The sequence below is a fragment of the Pseudoliparis swirei genome, chromosome 14, assembly GCF_029220125.1.
Source record: "Pseudoliparis swirei isolate HS2019 ecotype Mariana Trench chromosome 14, NWPU_hadal_v1, whole genome shotgun sequence".
Taxonomy (NCBI): domain Eukaryota; kingdom Metazoa; phylum Chordata; class Actinopteri; order Perciformes; family Liparidae; genus Pseudoliparis; species Pseudoliparis swirei.
In genome coordinates, this window is record NC_079401.1 from 4,157,591 (window position 1) to 4,180,682 (window position 23,092).

The 23,092-nt window shown below is 49.3% G+C and overlaps 1 protein-coding gene across 5 annotated transcripts in view; it reads right to left on the reverse strand.

Moving 5' to 3' along the window:
• LOC130204324 (potassium voltage-gated channel subfamily H member 7-like) overlaps positions 1 to 23,092 on the reverse strand; it is a 42,801-nt gene that overhangs the window by 17,472 nt on the left and 2,237 nt on the right. For 4 of the 5 annotated variants that reach the window (XR_008833624.1, XR_008833623.1, XM_056430960.1 and 1 more), the window contains exons 3-5: positions 9,574 to 9,729; positions 4,706 to 5,182; positions 2,669 to 2,883 (exon numbers count right to left, since the gene is read on the reverse strand). Coding sequence is in view for 3 of the 5 variants with exons in the window: in XM_056430960.1 (XP_056286935.1) it covers positions 2,669 to 2,883; positions 4,706 to 5,182; positions 9,574 to 9,729 (848 nt within the window). In the remaining 2 variants the exon portion in view is untranslated. The remainder of the gene's footprint in view (positions 1 to 2,668; positions 2,884 to 4,705; positions 5,183 to 9,573; positions 9,730 to 23,092) is intronic. The other variant, XM_056430961.1, reaches the window with a different exon arrangement.

The following is a 23,092-nucleotide window of genomic DNA, read 5'->3' on the forward strand; positions in this document are numbered from 1 at the left end:
TGTACCACTTTAAATCTAGAAATATTAGATTGGAATATTACTTCTCATGTCTGTATTTTTAACCGATGGCCCCGACCCATCAAACCAAATGATTTCTATATTTATACAGTGACTCCTGCAGATTTCTGTTGAGAGCCAAGTGTCTGACTTCCAGGGCTGACTTAAAAGATGAGTACTGAGTCCCAGGGAGCGAGAGAAGGAACGGAGAGAAGGAACGGAGAGAAGGAACCGAGAGGATGAACCCGGTTCTCTACCCCGCCCAGCTTCACGCCCCCGGTGACAGAGGGGAGGATGGCACACAACAACTAGAAGACTGAAGCCCTAGTCATTCAATTGGTTATTGGGAAGTCCCGCCCTCTGTGCGATGTGGAGGGTCAAACTCATTGACCTTCTCGATGACATTTGGAGTTGATCAGAAATGTCTCGTGTTCTTCATCAGGCCGCCACTTCGTTAAAAGCAGGTGTGCCAAAAGCTCGTTTCCTCACAGTTCACAGCTCAGTGTGGACCGACTTCCAAATGCTCAGATTTCTGTATCCTGAAACGGATTTGTGTTGGAAATGAGCAAGAAAAGAGTTAAACAACCATACGGAGGAGCTGGCTCATGTTTACGATAATCCCATTGAGACTTCCTGACGTTGAACATAAAGTCGTAGGAAATAAAAAAAAATAAAAAACAGAAAAAGAGACGACAGACTCTTAACACTTCCGTGCATGACTAAATAAAATCGGCATAATACAAACGGGATGGGGACTCTGCACCACGATGGATCACCCCTCGGCCTGCTGGGAAGTCTGGGAGGAGAACAGCTCGGGCTAAATAAAGATCCCATCTTAATTATTTAACCTTCCTCGTGTAGATGTGTGCGTTGGCCGGTGATGAGCTCTCTTGTGTGTGTTTGGCGTGGCTTCAAACGAAATGCAAACGAGCGTGAGCTTTCTTTTTTTAGTCTGCGGCCATCGTCTATAGCAGAGGAGCGTTGCTTCCTCCTCCTTTAGGAATAGCCCTGATATTATCACTCCAAACAAATCATGGCCTAACCAAGCAGGTGGATCTTCCAGCACCAGGTGTGTGTGTGTGTGTGTGTGTGTGTGTGTGTGTGTGTGTGTGCGTGCACCGACACGTTCACAGTGCGAGCGCTCTTTTCTCTCTCCGTTGGCCGGCTTCCTGGGCGAAGCCTCCATCTGCCCGTGGAGGAGGAGGACCGGGGGAGAACCGGTCTGCTCGGCGCCTCCGAAATTGAACTCGCATGAGTCCGGAGCCGGCGTCCTCGAGACATCTGCTGGCGCCGCGTGTTCCTCACAGTCGGCCGTCTAGAGAACGGTTTACTGACCCAGAACTGTGGAGAGATGGAGATCTGTCGCGATCCCCGCGGGGCTCCTCTCTCCATTTGTTTCTGTGATCATGTCGACGCCCAACACGCAGAGCGGAGACACGTGTGATCGGTTGTAGAAGGAGCAGGGGGGGGGGGATAATTAGGACTACTCATGTTTTGTGTGTACACACACACACGAGTCCCACAGCATATGGTTCCAGGTCCTCTGGTGTGCCACATGTTACGCCACTAAAAGCCTCTCTGCAGGCGACTGTAATGCTGAATGTGGAGGTCAGTGGGGTCGTCTGTGGCCCCGCCTTCAGTCTCCAGCCCAACAGGGCTCGGCCTCTCTCCGTTCCACCTTTAACGGGCTGCTAACCTGAGACCTGACGGGAGGTTCGAGGGCAGCCTGGGAATACAGTAAGTTACAGCGGCGGTCTCCTCGGCGGCGAGAGCGACCTCCGAGTCGGTAACTCTAGACGTGCGGCCTGAGCTCCAGAAGCCGGGCGGGTAAGAGGATCCCTGGTTGTCTGCCGCATGTGATGCACACCTCTTGAGCCTCTCCTCCCTGAGGGGGCGTGGGGATGTGCGGGGATATAAAAACGAGATGACGATGCAGAATCTCTCCGGTCTGCCTGACCGAAGACCGTCAACAAGGAGCTGCTGGGATGAGTTAATAATACAAGTCCACTAAACATGTCTACTGCCGCGCTTCATGGTTCAGAAGCAGAATGTGTGACTAGATGGTCGGGTAAGAGGGATGGAAGCTACTGAATCGCACATTCAATAAAACAAAAAAGGGGGAAAAAAAATCACATTTGTAATGTTTTATGTAATTTGATGAAGATTTACTGTTGAGCCACGAGAATTATTTTTATACTTAGCAGTCGTAGTATATCAAGTGTTGGCGTGACGTTTGCAGGGATCTTAAATATATAATATATATTATTTGAATCGTAGGCAGAGGACTGCGGCGCATACCATTCATTAATTTTTTTATTCTTTTAGATTTGCAAAATATACAACCACCAGTAATTTTTTTTAAAAGAAGAAAGATGTGGCTGAAAGGGTTAAGGCGGAAGATATCGAGCTCATAAGTGCCCTAACCTATGATTGCTTAAAAAACTCATATATATATATATATATATATACAAAACAAAAACAAAACAAACAAACCATGAATTCAAGCATCTTGTAAATGGTCTCATACAATAAATAAAACTCGTCCACCTGTGACTCCTCGGTCCTTCACAGCCCCCCCCCCCCCCCACAAAACCGTGAACAGTAAAACCACATTCCACTGAGCATCATCGGGGTCAGGGCCTCCCGTGCGAGGCCGCTCTGAGCGCCTCACCTGCGCGACCTTGTCGGTGACATTGTGCGTGCGGTCCTTGACCTTGGGGGCGATGAGGGTTTTCTCGGAGGACGGAGGGGAGGGGCACTTCTTCTCGTTGTTGGCCTCGGAGAAGTTGAGCGTGATGAGGGGGATCTTGTTGATGGTGCTGTACCGGTTCAGGTTGGATTCGGAGGTGGAGCCCAGAAGGCTGGATCGGATATGACTCAGCGGCCCTGAGAGAGAGAGAGAGAGAGGACGGCGTCATGCACATCTTCAACTCGTGCAACTCGTCATTGCAGTCGTGAAAAGTGGAAAGTGGGGGTATGGAGGGTCAGTCGTCATGGGAACAATCTCGACTTAAAGAATTCGAATGGAAACAGTTTAACAAACCACGGCAACCGGGAGCCGGCGGCTGCAGACAGTGGGAGGCATCGCTTTCTCTCCAATGAACAAGAACAGGCAGAAAGCCGTCGACGTGTCGTCTTCATGCCGGCGCGTGCAGAGGTCACTGTGGTGTTTGGGTGCCTCGTTTGATTAAAAAAAAAAAAACAAGCCTTCCCCCGGGGATCGGCAGGTCACGTGACTCGTTCCGTGCCGCGTCTGTGTTTTCAGGCGCTCACAAAGGCGCGGTCCACCGGGGAAATTTGCATCGGACATAGAGCTCGTCCGCGTGGGGGAGTCTCATGCAGCAGGAGGTCAGAGGTCACCCGGGAGGCGCGCCGAGGTCTAACGGCTCAAGACGCCCGCGTGTTACCTTTCATGTTGCGCCCGTTGTCTGTGAGAGCAGCAACACGGCAGGAGGGGGAGAAAAAGACAAAAAGGGTGAGCGAGGAGAGAGAGGACTCTTTTTAAAAAAAATTTTTTGGTGCGTCTATGATGACAAATGGGGGCTGGCATCAAACCCCCGCTTCTGTCCCCATGAACTATTCATTACTTTGACGTGGACGTATTACTGTGTCAGCCACTGGGCGCTATTGTAGATAGGGGGGGGGGGGGGTAGACTAATTGGCCTGGAGGAAACGGCCAGTCTGGTCCCCCCTCATCCAAATGAAGGCCACATAGCTAATGGGTCTCAAGGGGAGATCAATAGCACACAGTGTACATGTGACACGCGTAATCATGATGAAGAGACGGCTACGGTCTCCTATTTCGGGGGCCGCAGTGAATTCGGCAATTAACAACATCAAAAGTATAGTTAATGTTTGTCACTGGGGGGGGGGGGGGGTATCTGTGTGCGAGCAGCGTCCTTTAATCCTTTAGTTAAAGATCCCCAGGTGACCCACGGCGATGTTCCACCCTCAAACGCAGACCGGCCAATCATAGCACAGCATCAACCGGCTCGGGGCTTAGGAATGTTTCAATGATCTCAAGCCGTGGTGTCAAAGTCCTTTAGTGCGTCCGTGTTCATCGGAGACGTCGGCAGGTGAACGTATAAACAGCCTTTTGGCGTCACGCTCTGCACGGACGTCTAAATAACCGACAAGAGGCCGACAACCTCCACCAAAACAAAAGGTGCCGTTTTCTTTTCTTTTTAAAGCAACTAACATGACGGATACGGATGAGGACGTTTATTGCCATTGTGAGTTGGCGACTCATCAGTTCGGCAGCAACAGGTAAAAACATGTATAAAACTAGAACGGGCACTCGGTAGAGCGCATACCTTCTCATATCACAAGACTGGGCATTGAATTATGAACATTTTGGCATTAGTTGCATGCCAATTGGATAAAAATTGACCGCGCTATGGTAAAAAGAAGATTTTGACCTTTTCATGACCTTGACCTTGACCTTTCACCCGATCAATCCCAAAGTCTAATCAAATGGTCCCCGGATAATAACCAATCATCCCACCAAATTTCATGCGATTCGGTTTACAACTTTTTTTGTTACGCGAATAACACGCATATAAATAAATTAATTAATACACGGCGATCAAAACATAACCTTCCGCATTTTCAATGTGAAGGTAAACATAAAGACGGGACATTTCTAATGTAAAACAAATAAGAATAAATACGACTTGAGACACAGGCATCGATGGCAGGCGACTCCTACCTTCACCGGCGTGCCGGTCCCTGAACGCACCCTTGGAGTTGGCCCCGTAGCCCTGGACGTCGTGCACGGAGGACGCTCTGCGGATGCTGCACACGCTCTCTCTGGAGGCGGTTGGCGTGAGGCCCGGGATGGACGGCGCCGCGGTGATGCCGTCCTCCTTGCTCCGGCGCCGGTGGGTCTGGTACGTCCGGTCCCAGGGGCCCTTTGGCGACGAGTGGTCCAAGGGCCCCGACACGGGGGTGGAGCAGTGGCTGATGGGGCCGATGAGGGCGCGGGTGTCGTTGGCGTCGGTCGGGCTGCAGCTCTCGCGCGTGGCGGCGGCGGCGGGGAGCTGGTCGTCGCGCGTCGCCACCGAGCCGTCGCTGTGGCGAGGAGAGTCCACCGTGACGGCGTCCGGGTCCTCCTGGGGCAGCGACTGCTTGCTGAGGCCCAGCAGAGGGATGGCCGGGAAGCAGAAGCGGAAGAATCGCCCTTTTCCTGACGGAGCAGAGCAACGGGAACCAGATTACAGGCGATTGTTTAGCACCGAGCCCAGAGCCCACGGGAACACGAGGCCAAGGCAGTGGGCGACTCGTGCCGCTCGACAAGTTCACGGTCGTTTTTTAATGAGCCGGCGGGATCTCGCCGATTTCGATATCCCCGCTGATATCTCGTCCTCCGGCAACTCCTTCAATTATTCACGGAGGACATTTAGTGAAGTGTTAAAGTGCGTCGAGGAGTCCGTCCCGAGCGATTGGCGGCTCCTGGGGAGATGCGGGAGAACGCGATAGGTCGTTGCGTGGGAACGGCGTTCAATAATCGACGGATTTTCGCGTGTGGCCTAGAACAAATCTAGAACATAAGCCGGACACATCGGAGCGCCGTCTGACTGCCACGGTGCGGGCGGAGCGAGCGAGCCTGAACGCCTCGCGCCACCTTCGGTAGACGCGTCGTATCGGTCGTGCACATCTGGTCAAATGGGTCGAGGCTCTGAAGGGGCGCTCCTTGTATTGGGGCGAGAGCGAGCGGGAGGAGAGAGAGAGAGAGAGACGTTCTCCTTCTCGGGTCACTGTGTTTTTCAGGCGAAAGGCCAGAGAGGACACGGAGGCGATGGCGGTTAATCCATCGTTTTATTTTCCATTGCGTGAACGGAGATGTGAGGCGTGCTCCGCCACCTCGTCGCGGGCGTCAGACCTTCTGGAACTACTCAGGACCCTCCAGCAGTAACATAAGCCTGGTGTCTGCTTCACCCCCCCCCCCCCCCCACACACACATTCATGTTCCAGAAGAGCCTGTTTAACGGCCGTCTCGAACACTTTCCCCTCCAGAAGAAGTCTCATTATAAATAGAGCGCCGCCTTAGCGTTTTCCAAACAGTTTGTCGTGAACGCGAGCCGCGGCGCGTCGAGACACCTCCACAAAACGATGAATGGCGGCTCCGAGCTTTAATTAGCTCAGAAGTCTGTCAGGCACTCAGGAGGAAGCTTCCTATGGAGCTGCATCTACAATGTCAGGGATCTGAGTGCTGTACCTGTGTTGTGTGTGTGGGAGAGAGAGAGAGACAGAGAGACAGAGACAGAAAGATAGAGAGAGAGAGACAGAGACAGAGAGAGAGAGAGAGAGAGAGCGAAAGATAGATCACTCCCCACTCTCATTCTTTCCCTGCAAAAGAAACTCACCGGCAGCGTTTACACAACCGGCGGACGCACACCGGCTCCTGTTGCTATGATACCAGATAGTAATATTAGCATTGCATATTAATTGGGCCCTCAGATCCCCGTGTTGGGGAGTGAGACGTCTGGCGTGATTCAGAGAGGACGATAACGCGTCGTCCTCTGGTGGAAGCGGGGCAAAGAGGTGGCTTTGATTCCTTTGTTTCGGTTTCCTGTTCTCGTGGTTTTGAATGAAATGAAACCTGCGGAGCGGTTAACGCGCCGAGGTTTGCGTGTCTTAGTTTGTACCTGCTCCTGTTACACAGCAGATCAATGTTTCCCGATGCACTCCGTTCATTTAGAGAGAGAATCTAAGCAGCGGTGTTATGTACGGTGCGTGTCTGCATACGCCGATGTTCCCACGAGGAGATACAAAACGTCGGTGCGCAGGAAGTGGACGTCACCCATCGGCCTGTGGAGCAACGCTTTGAAGCCTCAAGTTTGGAATTTGGGCCGTGGCCATCTTGGTTTCAGCAAACAGTGACTGGAAGTGACCATTTTAGAACTGTGGGCAATACAACCAGGGGAGTCACCCCCTGGTGGCCAGGAGAGAGAATGCAACTTTAACATATGAAGCATAGACTTCTATACAACCAGAGGAGTCGCCCCCTGGTGGTCAGTAGAGAGAATGCAACTTTAACACATGAAGCATAGACTTCTATACAACCAGAGGAGTCGCCCCCTAGTGGTCAGTATAGAGAATGCAGTTTTATTTATGACACTTTTCAGAACCAGATCAAACTCACTTGGCCGACAACATTATAACACAGATGGTGATCTTCAGGTGGTTGACCACATCGTCACATCACCACACTTTGTTTTCTCTTGGAGAAAATCAGAGCTCAGAAATGACTTCCCAGCCCTCTCCTCCTTCGCGGTCACTCACTCGTCTTCCCATTCAAGAGAGACTCAAGCAGTGGGATGAAGTACGGCGCCGACGGAGAGCAAGACCAGCAGCTGCAGCCAACCTGTGCCACAACATAGGAACTGGTCTCATGCCAAGACCTGCACCGTAGGGCTTCTGACAAGGTTATGCAGCGCTGCAGCCGGGGGCTTGTTAAGCTCTCTCTCTTGAAGGGGGCAGAGAGTCGATGGTTGCTCTGATGAAGTGGCAAATTCGCTATATTTATTACCAGCTGTGACGGCGTGAGGCTGGCATCGTTGGCCGTGTGAGACATCATGGCGACATCTGGCCCTGAACACTGTCGCAGGAACAAGCGCAGAGGAGGTTTTAAGTGCTCTCCAAGGTGTCCGTCATTCATTAAAATCACAAACCTAAACTGGTTAGGTGTGAACGAGGATCATCGTTAAGCTAGAACCATTCAAATGACTTCCATTCTATATATTGTGCTCCATATTTCCCTCCCGATGACCAGTTGCCGTCAAAGTGTCATTCGTCGAAGTCGTCGTCGGGTAAAAATAGTGACCAAGGCACCGCCTTCGCGCCGCTTCCCCCTGTAGAGCAGTCACCTGAATGACACTCGCCTCGCGGGATCTGTTGAAGTCGTCCCGCTCGGCAACGGCCGCCCGACGGAGGCCGTCCAGATAATGCAACACATGGATCACCACCTCCTCACACCAAACCACAGGCAGCTGCTCCAACGCATACTGCGGAGCCCTGGAATAGTAACACCCCGGCATCCATTTCGGTTCAATTTGCATCTGTAGACGTTTGTCCGTCCGCAGCGTTCTCTCGATGATGCAGGTGTTCGCGGCCTGTGATCTCGGTCCCTGGAGTTACCGGCGGGAGGGCTGACGAATACCAACCCTCTCCGGTGAAGCATGAGGCCGCGTGTGGAGACGGTGTAAAAAAAACATCCAGACCTCAGCAGCAGATTTTCACTGAGACATCCAGACGAACTTTAATTCAGAGGCCTGTTCCCAGCTCCGGCTGAGCAATTAGCCACCACAGAAGAGTGAGAGGGGAAGGCCTCATCAGTGACACGCGCACAAAGAAAAGCTTCCACGTGCACGCATGGCTTCACGAGGCTGCGTTGCTTCTGTTCGTGCCACAGAAAGAGGCAGGCATCGAGGAATATGTTGAGGAGTAGAGGTTCAGCGGTCCATCCTGGCAGGTTAAGAGCTGTAAATTGAGCCGGACCTTTTGAGATCGTGGCAAAGTAACACATCATTGTCTGCTAAACGGCGGCGTCGACATGCCGGGGAGCCGTCAGGCGGGTAATTCCCGCGGCGCGTCACGCTAAAGCGGCAAGATAAACAAATCTGTCCACGTGGCATCTCGCGGTGGCGGGTGACATTCACATTTGAGTCGTGTCAAAATAAAAGAAGCACAAATTGATGTGAATGTGGGGAAAAGGTTACAAGTAAAATGTCACATGTGGCTGCCCCCCCGAGCTCTTTAAGCTGTTACGCTGTGACACGAGCAGTAACATGAGAACAGAAGTGTTCCACTTTGTAGTTATATATAGTTAAATATGTACAAGGCCAAAGCTTCTACCAAATGAAGCTCTACCGAAAGAGCTTCTTCCTGTTGGGCTGAGGTTCTCCATGGAACCATTTGCTTCTGAACGGGTGTTTTAAGGATTCCATGAAGAACCCTTTCTGGATGAAGCCCCCCCCCCCTGTCATTGTGAACCAGGAGTGTGAGTCCCAGTCCTTTAGGAGCCTCACAGGGTTATATATAAAACCCTTCGAATATACAAAGGTTCTTGGTCAAAACCGTGGTTGGGTTCTTCTTAGAGGTTAGAAGGGTTCTGGATAGAGAGGGTTCTGGGTGGATCCATTGCACCAGAGAAGAGTTCTCTATACAACCTCTCATAGGGGGTTCAAGGTGGAACCATTGCACCAGAGCAGAGTTCTCTATACAACCTCTCATAGGGGGTTCTGGGTGGAACCTTTGAGAGATGGTTCTAGGTGGAACCCTCTATGTTGGGTTGAAGGTAGAACCCCTTTAAAAGGTCTATATGATGTCCCTTCCACCTCCTGGTACCGGCCTAGTCTTCACAGATTCCTCATTTCATCATCCGACCAGTCTCAGAATCACCAGCCACCAGCAGCAGTGTCTGGACTCTGGGACCTATCAGGCCGGACGCCCCTCAATCTCAAATCTCCCCAAAGGCTCCAAGACTTTGTCTCTTATCTCATCATCCGTCATAATAACATTTGTGAAATAGCGTACAGTGAGCGACCTCTCCGGCTCCTCCTCGCCTTTACTCACGTCGGTCAGCTTTGGCCGGCGACGTGTGGTTGAGTCTCTCCAGCGAGTCGCTGCTTCCTTCGTACAGGACGTAGTCGAAGTTGAGGATGAACATCATGACCATGCCCTCTTCGTTCTTCACGGGGATGACATGGGTGACGCAGAGGAAGTTTGAACCTTTGAAACCGGAAATGAAAGTTAGAGGAGGCGAATGACATCCATTTTTGCTAAACAAAATGCTAATACGAGATCAAAGGCTCAAAGAAAGAGCTTTTTCAGATACAGTGCCGGCATTCAAACATCTTATTCCAGATGGAGCCTTGTGTGGCTTGACGGAGGAATGAGGATAAAAAGGCCATGAGGTCCACTGAGAGGACATTCTCTGTAGCTGAGTGATTCTATACAACCAGACATGTCCCGAGTCCAGTCAGATACAGGGGGAAACCATCCAGTTAACATTCGTGACTTATCCAGTTATTTCCAGACTGTAGAACCCCGGACGACATCCAATGTCATGCACATGACATGTATGCTTGGCATGTATTTCCCGAAATATAGCAACCAGGAATGTGACGGTGCTTTCCCCACCGGACAAAACGCCCTCCGACACCCACCGAGACCATTCCTCGGCGGGACAAATGACTCAGCGGTCACACGGGTTTCTCGACTCCAGTTCCGAAGGCTCATTTTCACCTCTTGTGATTATAACGAATACAATCAACAAAGATCTGGACGACTACTATAATGTATGTGCTCTCCTCAAAGCCAGCAGTCTCCAGTTGAACAGGCTTTCCACAGAGATGGACCAATAAGCTTGTTTACTCTTTTCAGCGGTTGATGAAAGTTTAAAATGAGTCTTTATGTTGGATCTGACTTTTCCCACCTGACAGCAAAACATGTAATATCACAGACACTGAACATAGCATTCTATACCCATACTGGCAATGGGAAAGGAGTCTTAACAATGTTCTAAATGAATCGCTCTCAGTCCTTAAAGCCTAATTATGAACACAGAAGAAGTGTTACACAATGAGAGGGATGTTAATGCCTCACATCTAAATGTTCTCAGTGCATCAAAACAGCAGACAAGGCCGAGATGAGATGGAGACGGTGTTCTCCTCACACCCAGCTGTCTTTTCTCAGCTTCCCATTAAAAGTAAGATCCTTCAGAAAATAACAAGGAAGAAAGAAAAAAGATTGCTGTGGATCTATTTCCTCTTGGCCCGACATTAATAATGCGTTTGTTTCCCTGGCGTAGATGGATGTACGGACGCAAGATTACTGGTGTAGAAAATGAAATGCATATTGAGTTCTAAATAATGAACGTGGACATGGAAGATGCTCTCGTGCACATGAGGCTCTTAGTCCTGCTGTCACCAGGAGGCTATTTATAGCTCGCCCAGCAGGCACCTGGCCTCCAGCATTTCTGTTCTGGGGGAACACACTGCCGCTGACTCAAAGGGGTGTGCACTTGCAAATGAGGAAGTCTTTGAGCCACACGGGACCGAAATAATTGCAGGATTTCGGCCATTTTCTCTCATCGTTTTGTCAGGATCCAAAATCTGGCACCACTGTGACTTGCAATGCATTAAATAGCACCCTATAATTATACTCATATGCGTTCTTACATATCCACGATGCTTCATAGGAATAATAATCCTAATACATTATAACGCATATCTTTATTAAGTATCATAATATTTCATAATTCTGTTGAAGAAACCATAATATTCCAATAGCTGTGTTGTATTGCCATGTTTTATAACACATTCTAATCACTTGTGTTTAGTCTTCATAAGCTACTCTTCCCCACTCATTGGTTGCTTTAAGAAGTAAAGTTAGCTTTACCACAGTATGAGCCTTGAAAGAAAATGTCAGTAATCAGCAATAAGGAAGTAGTGCGACACCGTATGAGGCTTTGTAAAGAGCTTAAGAATGGGTTGGTTATTGTCATAATTATATTTTACGAGTGCCTGTAACTATAGCCATGCAACGCATTCTAAGTGTAGATGCACTGATACCGACTCAAATAGCTGGATCAGGTATCAGTGGCAATGTGTGTATATATATATATATATATAATGTATTTATTCATATATATATATGAATAAATAAATAAATATATATAAATATTGTAAAAAAAATATATATATATATATATAAATGTATATATTAATACCTGTCAGGAGGAGGGGGGAGGGGAGTGGGAGGGGGGGTACCACACCGTCAGAGACATTATTCAAAGGAAGTCCCCTCTCCAAGTGGAGGCTGTCCTCCACTGTCCCCTGAGAGTGTGACAATGACTGGGGTTCAAGTTCAAGTTCTGGAAACGATGGAGTGCGTTTCCATAGAAACAACAGAGCGCTCCAGAGAAGAAGAAAAAAGGCAAAACTCCCAAGTTGCATTAGTCTCTCCGGCACCGAGCGACATCGAGATGCTTCTCGAGTGAAGCGGGAGCTTCCAACTTGCGGAATCGTTGGTTTCAGCCCTGTTTAACACACACACTACACACAGAGGGCCCGGTGGAAGCTCGGCATGCCTCCTGAGGGGACCTAACCCCGGCTTTGTAAAGCAATCTGTGTGCGTGTGCACGGGGGTACGCTCTTAAAATAAGCCGTGGAAACCACAGGCATTTATAATTCATAGGCGCTAAGTATTATGTTCTAGAAAGCATAATGGTTGGACCTGGTTAGGGAATATAAGAGTGAGGGGAGGCAGCATGTGTGCGCACACACACACACACACAGGGAAAATAGATACATATGGGTTCCCAAAATTGGATGAAATGAAAATGCCACTGGCTTGTTAAGAGCAAGCGGTGGATACAGTCATTATATTCTCCATATGATTTATTAGTTCATAGTAATAATCAGAGCAAGTTCATGTCACGTCTCAAGTTTAATGTTCCAGTCTTTTGACTGCTTTGTCTACTGGTGACAAGAGATCCCGTGTACTTGCGTCCGGGATTTGAACGCCGCATCACAACACTAGCGAGGGTGTGAGGGTGTGATGGGCCCCGGGTCTTGGCCAGGCCTCCCGTGGAAACGCTGCCCGATGCGTTTTTAAGTGGATAGATCAAACGGATCAGATGCAAATCCCTGCTCGTCTGCCTGACACACACACACACACACACACACACACACACACACACACACACACACACACACACACACACACACACACACACACACACACACACACACACACACACACACACACACACACACACACACACACACACACACACACACACACACACACACACACACACACACACACACACACACACACACGTTGCCGGCAGCATTAATTAGCAGAATGTTCTCTCTCCATCTAAATCTGATAAGCAGGCGATGCTGCGTAATGAGAGACCGCACACCTCGGAGGAGCTCGCACGGCTTTAGTCTGTGACCTCGTGATTCATGGGGAACGAAACAAAGAGCGGCATCCCGATGGGAAACATCAGGATGGTGTCTTCTGAAGACATGTATTCAGAAAAGAAAAAGAAAGCTGACGACCCTTGTGTTTTAAACACAGCGCGACTCAATTAAAACTAAAATTAGCCGTCGCGGATGGGACTAAAAACAGAATATGTTCTTATCCGGTCTCTAATCTGCCGAGGATGAGGAGGAGGAGGAGGAGGATGGTGATGGAGTGCTGACTTGCGGTTTTCGAGATAGGCCAATAATCTTTTGGCAAGGTGAAAGTGAGCTGATAACCACGGAGCTGCCAATCATCCACGGAAACATTTAAAAAAAAGGATGCAGCGTCAGCAGCATCCCGATGGAAGCCTTCAGCCCAGAGAGGAGACGCAGGGCCTCATTGAGTTGAACATTTTCCACTCGGCTTCATTTCCTCTCCGACGCGGCGCCGCCACCTGGATTAAAAAGGGCTACCTGGTAATCTGATGCCACCCAGATGGCAGGATGACGGCACGCCGAGGGGCTCTTTCATACGGGCTTCAGTGCGTGAGCCAGAAACATGATGGAGACAAACACAACGGAGGGGATGCTGACCCCAGAGATGTGTTCGGGGCTCATTTGCATATCCATCCACCACCTCGATGTGACCGACGCCGGGGGAACTGAAACGAAGGAATAGCTCGAGGGAGAGGAGAGTTCCAGTTTCAAGATTTCATTTGATTCCATTTCCACCATCAATAATTAAGACAATGCAGCTCAACGCACTCTCGCGGTCGGGTAACGTAGCACACGCACACACACACACACACCGGTGTTACATCTGCTGCCTGGTGGTGTGTGACAGTGATTGTGGTGTATGGGAGTCCTGGTCGCTCTCATTCGGAGCGTCGCCGTCAAAATCTTTCTAAATTGCGGCTTGTGCTTTCTGCCCGGGCCTAATAGGCGTGGTGAGCGTGTGTGTGTGGCAGCTCTCTGTTAGATATTATCAATGTGTCTTTGCTAACAGGCCACGTGCCACATTCCTTCAAAGTAGCTGTAACTAAACGTCTCCTGAAGAAGCCGCTCTGGATCCAGAGGTGTTGGCTAACTACAGAACGATCTCTAACCTCCCCTTCCTCTCCAAGATCCTTGAGGAAGTGGTCCAAAATCAGTTGTGTGACTTTATATATCATAATAGTTTATTTGAGGAGTTTCAGTCAGGATTTAGAAAACACCACAGCACCGAGACAGCACTGAAAATTACAAATGACCTCCTAGTGGCAGCAGGTAAAGGACTCATCTCTGTACTGGTCTTGTTAGTCTGTTGAGACTCCGCCCACTGTTGAGACTCCGCCCACTCCTCCTCTCTACCTCCATATGCCTGATGGATCGTGGAGGTCTGGATCGTGGAATATGCCGACGACCAACTATTCATCCACTGTCGTATTCATTTGGCCTAAATCTCCGAAGCAAAAAGTGTTTTGGTGATTTTGGTGGTCCGGACGTTTCTATCCATGGAAGCCCATTCAGGTCAAGATTCATTTTTCACTCTTTCCGACAAATAAGTTAACAGAACATCTCCGGAAACAAACGTCTTAGCGACCATGACACGTGGTAGCGTCATTGATCTGTGTGTGCGGACTGCCGTCTGTGAATGTGCCGCAGGCTCGGCGGTTGTTACTCTCAAATGCAATTAAACCTCATTCAATGGCTGTAGCATTTGTATTTGTTGTAACGACATGCTGACAATCAGATATTGGTCAAAAGCCCATCTCCTCCCATCTCCTCCCATCTCGTCCAGCTGATGGGACCCGTGGGGGTGATCGACTGCAGCATTATGACGATGTGTAGGCAGCCGGCACGAGAAAACCAGACAAAATCAATGGCGAGTGGACATGCAGAGAAAGACCAAGGCACTACGTCTTCAGGAACGGGGGCCGGATGTCGTCGGTGCAGAACAGGACTTTTTCCTTTGGTCCATTATTTTGGGAGACAGTACTTTGAGGCAAGGAAAGGGGCACGAACGGTCGGAAAAGAGTAGAGAAAGGAGGCAAGGAAGGTCGGAAGAAAAGGAGGAAACGTGACGATCCCTGCCCGGCATTTATGGGTGGGATAAATAAATAAAAACACTCGGATGCATGAACTCTCCCCTCATTGGGCGGATAATGATGTCGGAGTCGTGTGATTCAGAAGCCGACTGTCCGGTCGTGAAGACGCTGCCGTAACACCAGGAGGAACTCGAGGCAGCATGTCTCGGAGATGAAACGACATATTTATGAATACTTTTACCGAGTTAAAAATCGACGTTAAACACGCGGAACCAGCTGGGTGAGCGTTTCATCGGATACATTAAAAAAGACCTCAGGGGGAACACGAGTAGTGGCTGTTCATTCACAGATATGCTCAAAACCACTCTGTGAACGAGAGGAAAGCTGGGGTTGTGGTCGGAATAAATAAAGTGTGTGTGTGTGTGTGTGGGGGGCTATGTTTACCGCTAAACCTTTTAACTGCACTGCGAGACACACAAGCAAATAAATCTCTCTCGCTCACATGCAGCTCCTTATTTATGAGACACCGGCTGGATGAACACCGCCTCTCCTTTTTACTCCATGCACAGAGCTGGGGAGGCGGGGGGGGGGGGGGGGGATGCAACGGATGAATGACGGGGAAAGCAACGGGGAGGATCACTGAAGGAAGGGTTATTGATCCCAATGGAAGGCCCGGCTTCATGAACCCCAATCGGTCCCCGGACATATTTACTCATTTAAATTGACGGCCACATCATCTCGTTACCGAGCTGAAATGGGCAGATGTGGGGTTCTAAACAACCCCGATGCATTATTTATGACGTGCCCTTCCTTCTTTTTTCTTTCATCCTTTCGGGCATAGTTACTAAATTGCGAACGACCGTCCTTGGGTCGACACATTTTACGTGGAATGATGATGATGAGTGTTTACCACAAGGAAGCAGCAATGTATTGAATGCCGATAAATACAATATACATCAGAATAAATGCACAAACTTTTGAATCCTAGTGTTTTGATTTCGCTGCAAGATTTTGCTGACATGGAGAACAAGATACCTTCAATACTCGGAGTGTTTTAAAGCGCTCGTGTTTGGGACGACGACAACAACAACAACAAGCAGAGTAACTACAAATCTTCTCGGAATGAACAATCTGTAATTCCTCTCGCTGGCAGCCCCGGGAAGCCGTTAAAGAAAACAAATTACAAATGAGAGCCACTGCGAGGCATGAACGCAGAGGAAATCAAAGCTTTGGCTACAAAACAAATCTGTCTCCGTCGCTTCAGATTGAGTGTGTGTGTGTGTGTGTGTGTGTGGGGGGGGGGGGGTAGTCAAAGTCACACTCCATCTGCAAAGGAACTCCTTTCTTTCGAGGGTCCTTTATGGGTTTAGTGCACGTTGGCCACAGAAGATAGCGAGAGCAGAACGGACACCGACTTGTTCTCCGTGGTCGTGTTACGATAACAAAAGAAAGACGGCCGTTGTTTCGTTGTTTTTGGGGACTTATCTTGTGGGTCGTAACTTGGCTGTGAAGGGACAGATGGCTGGTTACCCTCAGAGTCCTCCTGACTTCACGTCTCGTAGGGTCCATTGGGCCTGGCTGGGCCTGATGCCATGGCGCTGCTGATGCCCCGCCCACTCCTCTTTCTTCCCTTTTTTTCTCCCCGTGAAGGGTTGTTTGGGAGTTTTCCCTGATCCGATGTGAGGTCAAAGGTCAGGGATGTCGTATGTGTACAGATTGTAAAGCACTCTGAGGCAAATTCGTGATTTGTGATTTTGGGCGACACAAAATAAACTGAATTGATTTAGATGAGGAGTTCCTGTCATTAGCTTTTAAGTGGCTATCTCTTACAGAGCCCTGCCAGAGGAAAACAAACTCGCATCTAAAATCTTGGCAACACGCCATCATTTACTGGAAGGCCACATAATGGAGGGTGTTCGTCAGTCGCTCATTGGATAGAAAACGAAGATGTTTTAGAACACTCTGTAACTTGGGATCTATTTTAATGCCGTTTGGCTCTAACCTGCTCTTTTCCTGGAGGGACAAGGCATCATAAAGGAGGTGCATCGCGGGGGGCTTTATGAAGGTTATCATCTTCTCTGCCAGGAGAATCATGTAATCGCTCGTGTGTCTGTGAGTTTGCACCTCTGTGTCCGTCTATGGCTAATCTGGATTTAATATGATAATGGGTGTGCAGTTACAGCTGCATGCCCAAGGTGGCCGACCCTTTTATACTGCCAGCTGACGCCTGCTGTCCTCACTCGCCGCTCGTTGTTTTCTACACATTAAAAAGGTAAATGCATTAATTTGACGCTCTTTGAGGGCAACATGAACAACTTTGTGCTTTTGGAAACAATTCTGTCTTCTAGCAATGGTGGAAATGTAACCGAGTACATTTAGGCTACTACTACTCTGTGTGACTTCTGTACCTCCTCTCCCCTAAGAGGGGAATATTATACTTTTACATTACTTTTATTAGGAGAGGAACCATATATGGTAACTTCGTTGATGTTGAAAAATTTATTTTCTACCGAAAATCTTTTTTTTAAAATGTCACAACAGTAAAGTTATGTCCTCCAACAGCCCTGTAGTGTTAACATTTTCTATTTCAAAGTATTCACTATGAGTTTTAAGGCTACTCACAGTTGAATCATTGCAGCGACTGGAAAAGGTGGGAAATCATTGAGAATAAAAACATAGCCATTTAGAAATAAAGCACTCACAAGAACTTAGCACCATCACATCGCTGGATATAGTTTGAACTTCTGAACTATTCTCTAAATTGTGAGTTGGAGAACAACTAGATCTGTTATACATCTGAAGATTCTGGTAATTAATGAGAAACATTGACTGAATTCACCTTTCGGGTTTGAAATGGTTTGACAGCCCGAAAAACTTAAAAAGGATGCTCTTACTTTATTTTCCTCGAGTGAGATTGACGGTTTTGAGACGCATCAACGCGAGCGAGGTTCAAGGGGCACCAGCGTTGTGGTTTTTGTGCGTGCGATTACAATTGTGTGAAAAGCATCAGTCATCACATCACGAATGGGATGATGAAAAGGAAAAAGCAAACGTGCATCACAAGTCTGTTCAGAAATGGTATGAAGGTTAACAACAACAAAAAATGTATGTTTAAAAAAGGAGTCCGATTTGACAACAGCTGGAGATTGAAGGGCAGCAAACAGCTCAGCGTCTAAATGTCAAGCGCGGGGCTTTTTGGAATAGACTTAAATGACAGCTACTCCTCTAGAGGTCGTCCAGATACGAGCACTCGGAGACAAAAGGACCGGTTGTTCCGCGAAAGGCACGGATCAGAACGCATTAACAATGTGCCGGAGATTGTGCCGACGAGCCGGAATCCTCCTCCGAGGACCGTAAAGGACGGCGGGCCGATGCATTTATGCAGAGCACGGGGGTCACGGGGTTAAAGAAGGAGAAGATTGCCTCGCAGAAAGCCCAGTGGTCACGCCACGTGGAGAGCAATCAGCTCGCCGCCACGAGTTCCAGGGCAGCAGAGAATGGAGCTCTGTGTGTGTGTGTGTGTGTGTGGACACATTTGTTGCGTAGCCTAAAATAAGAATGAGATTTTTGATAGGGGTGGGAATCTGACATCACGATGTAATTTGATTCAGAGGGCTACGATGCTCTTATTGATTCATCTGGATGCATTCATTTTCAATCAAACACGGCATATTAGTCATAATATGTAAGCCGCAGGGTGACATCGCTCAGCACTGTGACGAGAGCCAACAAGAAATGATTTGAAGCATCCTTGTTGTAAAATAAATAAATACTTCTGTTCAGAGTAATAAGCATTCGCTATCATGCAGACACTTTCCTCTGGAACATGTGGTCAAACAATAGATACATAAAGAGTGCAGTGACACATGATTCTGGGTCAATGGTTGTCCACGGGGCCACAGAGTTAATAGAAGCCATCGTAAAAGTTGAGAATTTAGTTCAAAAGAGAATTGGGATACATCAAATTATGAATTTTAGGATACATCAAATTATGAATTTTTGGGATATGGAGTGTTTTGAAAATACCTAACAATTCATTGTCACTGGATTACATGATTATTATGATTTTTGTGTAATCCTAGTGCAGGATTCATTACATATATTTGCATAGTTATAAAAAGGAGAGCATGGGAGCAGCAAACAGGTGTACGACCTTCCCGGGAGAAGCTCAGAGTCAGGTGAGAGGAAAACTCAGAGGTAATTAGAGGCTCAGAATGCTAATGAGGCCCCCCCCCCCCCACTCACACACACACTACGGGGTCCGGTGGTCAGAAGTCCTCGGGGCCGCCATCGATTTCCCCTCTCCGATGCAGCGGTTTTGGAGATCGATGCAACAGAAGGTATCCGTGTCCTCATTAGTGGCGTCGTCCTGTGGCAATGCAACGCTGCTCGCTAATGGTTCCTACCTGCACACTCATTGCAGAACATCTACAGCTGCTCCTTGAAGGTGTTGGAAACCAAGCACAGAGCAGACGAGACCTCGTCATACCGGTTTTTAAAGACTATTTAGCAAATTACTGAACAGTACCGTTTCAAATTGAACACTCCAAAAAGTTTCTTTGAAAAACAATCAAGATTCAAGATTCAAGATGTTTTATTTGTCACATACACACACAGGGTGTGCAGTGAAATGAAAGTGGCAATGCTCAGCAGGAATGTGCAAGGGCAACAAGTACACACTATTTACAAATAAAAAACAACACAATATTTACAGTAAGTGTGTGTGTGTGTGTGTGTGTGTGCCTAAGAGGGGCAGTTGTGTGGGTCTATGGGTCCTGGTGAGGTCGGAGTTCACAATCCTGATGGCCTGAGGAAAGAAACTCCGTCTCAGTCTCTCTGTTCTTGCAGCGTGACTACGGAGGCGCCTGCCTGACCGCAGCAGCTGAAACAGTCTGTTGTTGGGGTGGTGAGGATCCTTCATGATCCTGCCGGCTCTGGTTCTGCACCTCCTGGTGTACAAGTCCTGCACTCTGCAGAGCCTTCCTGTCCTGAGCGGAGCAGTTGCCAAACCAGGCTGTGATGCTTCCTGACAGGACGCAGTCTACAGCGCCAGAGTAGAAGGACTGAAGGATCCCCTGGGAAAATTTAAATTTTCAGCTGCCTGAGGTGGTAGAGGCGCTGCCTTGCCTTTCTCACCAGAGTGTCTGTGTTTGTTGACCATGTCAGATCCTCGGTGATGTGGACTCCCAGGTATTTATCTCCACAGTAGTCCCGTTAATCCCCAGTGGTGAGTACGTCCTCTGTTGTTGTACCTCCTAAAGTCCACAATCAGCTCCTTAGTTTTGGTGACATTCATGATGAGGCTGTTGTCCTGGCACCAGAGTGACAGATCAGCAACTTCCTCCAGGTAGGCCTTCGTCGGAGATCAGGCCCACCACCACTGTGTCATCCGCAAACTTGATGATGGTGTTGAGCTGAACCTGGCCACACAGTCATGTGTGTACAGGGAGTACAGTAGGGGCTGAGGACGCAACCCTGGGGGATCCTGTGTTCAGGGTGAGGGATTTGAGGTGTGTCTGCCCACCCTGACCACCTGTGGCCTGGCGGTCAGGAAGTCCAGGATCCAAGCACACAGTGGGGTGTTCAGTCCCAGCTCAATCAGCTTGCCCGCCAGTCTGGAGGGGACTATGGTGTTGAAAGCTGAACTATAATCAATGAACAGTAGTCTCACATAGCCCCCCCTCTGGCTGTCCAGATGAGAGAGTGTGGTGTGCAGTACCTGGGAGACAGCATCATCCGTGGATCTGTTTGGGCGATAAGCAAACTGCAGCGGGTCCATGGAGGAAGGGAGGAAGGCGCAGATGTAGTCCTTTATCAGCCTCTCAAAGCATTTCATGACCACCGAGGTGAGGGCCACCGGTCGGTAGTCATTCATACATGCTGGAGAAGCATTCTTGGGCACAGGGACAATAGTGGATCAGTTACAGGGACAATAGTGGATCAGTTATTTCTCCCCGTCTACATGAGCCCCTCGTCACATCGCCGTGAATTGGATCCACCGTGCGACAAATGAGGACGAATAAAACGTGTCACTTTTCAAACGCGGTTACCCCTGAAACGGCATCTTCCTGTCAAACAGTTGTGTTTATTAATACTACGTTATGACGCGTGTTAACTGCATGCAGAATTAATCAGAGCCCATAAGGTTAAAATTACTTTGACGTGAACAAATAGAAAAGGCAAGAAGCATCTTACACCTGCATTCTGTCTACTGACCAGCAGGGGGCGACACATCTGGTTACCAATACAGTCGGATTGTGTCAAAGTCTATGAGAAAATCAGTACGTGAATGGGTGTAAATGGGTGAAAGACGTCATGTAGTGTTGCTACAGGTCCACTCACTATTTCATACCACTCATGCAATCGAGTGCTAAGTTTGCAGAACGTTGTCGGAACCACACAAGAACGTTCCGTGTCAAAAGGAACTTCGTAGGAGACGATGTGTCTGTAAGAATCTTCTTCCATCATCAGAAACACACGGCCAGAAAAGCTCTGCAACTGTCAGATAAATGGAGTGTGAAACTCTAAAGTTGCACAAGATGGAACTTGGCAGTTTAGTAAACGTTAGTTCATCCCCGTGTGTGAAATAAGACGCAGCTCTTCTCCAGCAGGGACACGGTGGTCTTCATCATCCCGACGGAGCTTCTGATGGTGAAGGTTCATCAGAAAAACACCAGATGAAACGAGACTGTCGGCTTCTTACTGACTCCAACCAGAAGAGATGTTCAGCCACCTCACGCCACTCGACCAACCTTCGACCACACACACACACACGTACACACATCAACACCGGCAAGGATAGAAGAATGTATGTCTCCCTCTCTCTCCCTCCCTCTCTCTCTCTCCCTCTCTCTCTCTCCCTCTCTCTCTCATTCCTTCTCCTCCCTCCCTCTCTCTCTCCCTCTCTCCCTCCCTCTCCTTCTCCCTCTCTCTCATTCCTTCTCCCTCTCTCTCTCCCTCCCTCCCTCTCTCATTCCTTCTCCCTCTCTCATTCCTTCTCCCTCTCTCTCTCCCTCTCTCCTTCTCCCTCCCTCCCTCTCCCTCCCTCCCTCTCCCTCCTTCCTTCCTCTCCTCCTCCCTCCCTCCTCTCTCTCCTCTCCTCTCCCTCCTCCTCTCCTCCTTCCTTCCTTCTCCTCTCCTCCTCTCCTCCCTCTCCCTCCCTCTCTCTCCTCTCCTCCTCTCCTCTCCTCCCTCTCTCTCTCTCTCTCTCTCTCTCTCCCTCCCTCTCGCTCTCTCCCTCCCTCTCTCTCCCTCTATCCCTCCCTCTCTCTCTCCTTCTCCTTCCCTCCCTCTCCTCCTCCTCTCCTCTCCTCTCCCTCTCCTCCTCTCTCCTCTCCCTCTCTCCTCTCCCTCCTCCTCTCTCTCCTCTCTCCCTCTCCCTCTCCTCCTCCTCTCCTCTCTCCCCTCTCCTCCCTCCTTCTCCCTCCCTCCTCCTCTCCCTCTCTCCTCTCCTCCCTCTCCTCTCCTCTTTCTCCTCCCTCCCTCTCCCTCTCTCCTCCCTCTCTCTCTCCCTCCCTCCCTCTCTCCTTCTCCCTCCCTCTCTCCCTCCCTCCCTCTCCTCCTCCTCTCTCCTCTCCTCCTCCTCTCTCCCTCCTCTCTCCTTCCCTCTCCCTCCTCTCTCCTCCCTCTCTCCCTCCTCCCTCTCCTCCCTCCCTCCCTCTCCCTCCCTCTCTCCCTGTATCTCCCTCTCCCTCCCTCTCTCTCTCTCCCCACTCCCTCCCTCTCCTTGTCTCTCTCTCTCTCTCCCTCCTCCTCTCTCCTCTCTCCTCTCTCCCTCCTCCCTCCCTCCCTCCTCCCTCTCTCCTCCCGGTCCAGCGCTCCCATCTCAAACCGCCCCCCTGACGACAGCTTCTGGTTCCACTCTCCATGAGAAGAGGCCCATGTCCTCACGCCCAGAGGGACACGCTCCTTCATTTATGGATCCCAGCGCTAACGTGGAGCTTGACCTTTCTGAACTCGAACATGTGAACAGAAGTGGGCTTTAGAGGACTTTCAGAAGAGGTTTACTCAACAATTACTAATCAACGGCTTGGCCCCTCTGAGAGGTTTCTGAGGTTTAACAGCTTGTTATGGATGTGGTATATTTGTATC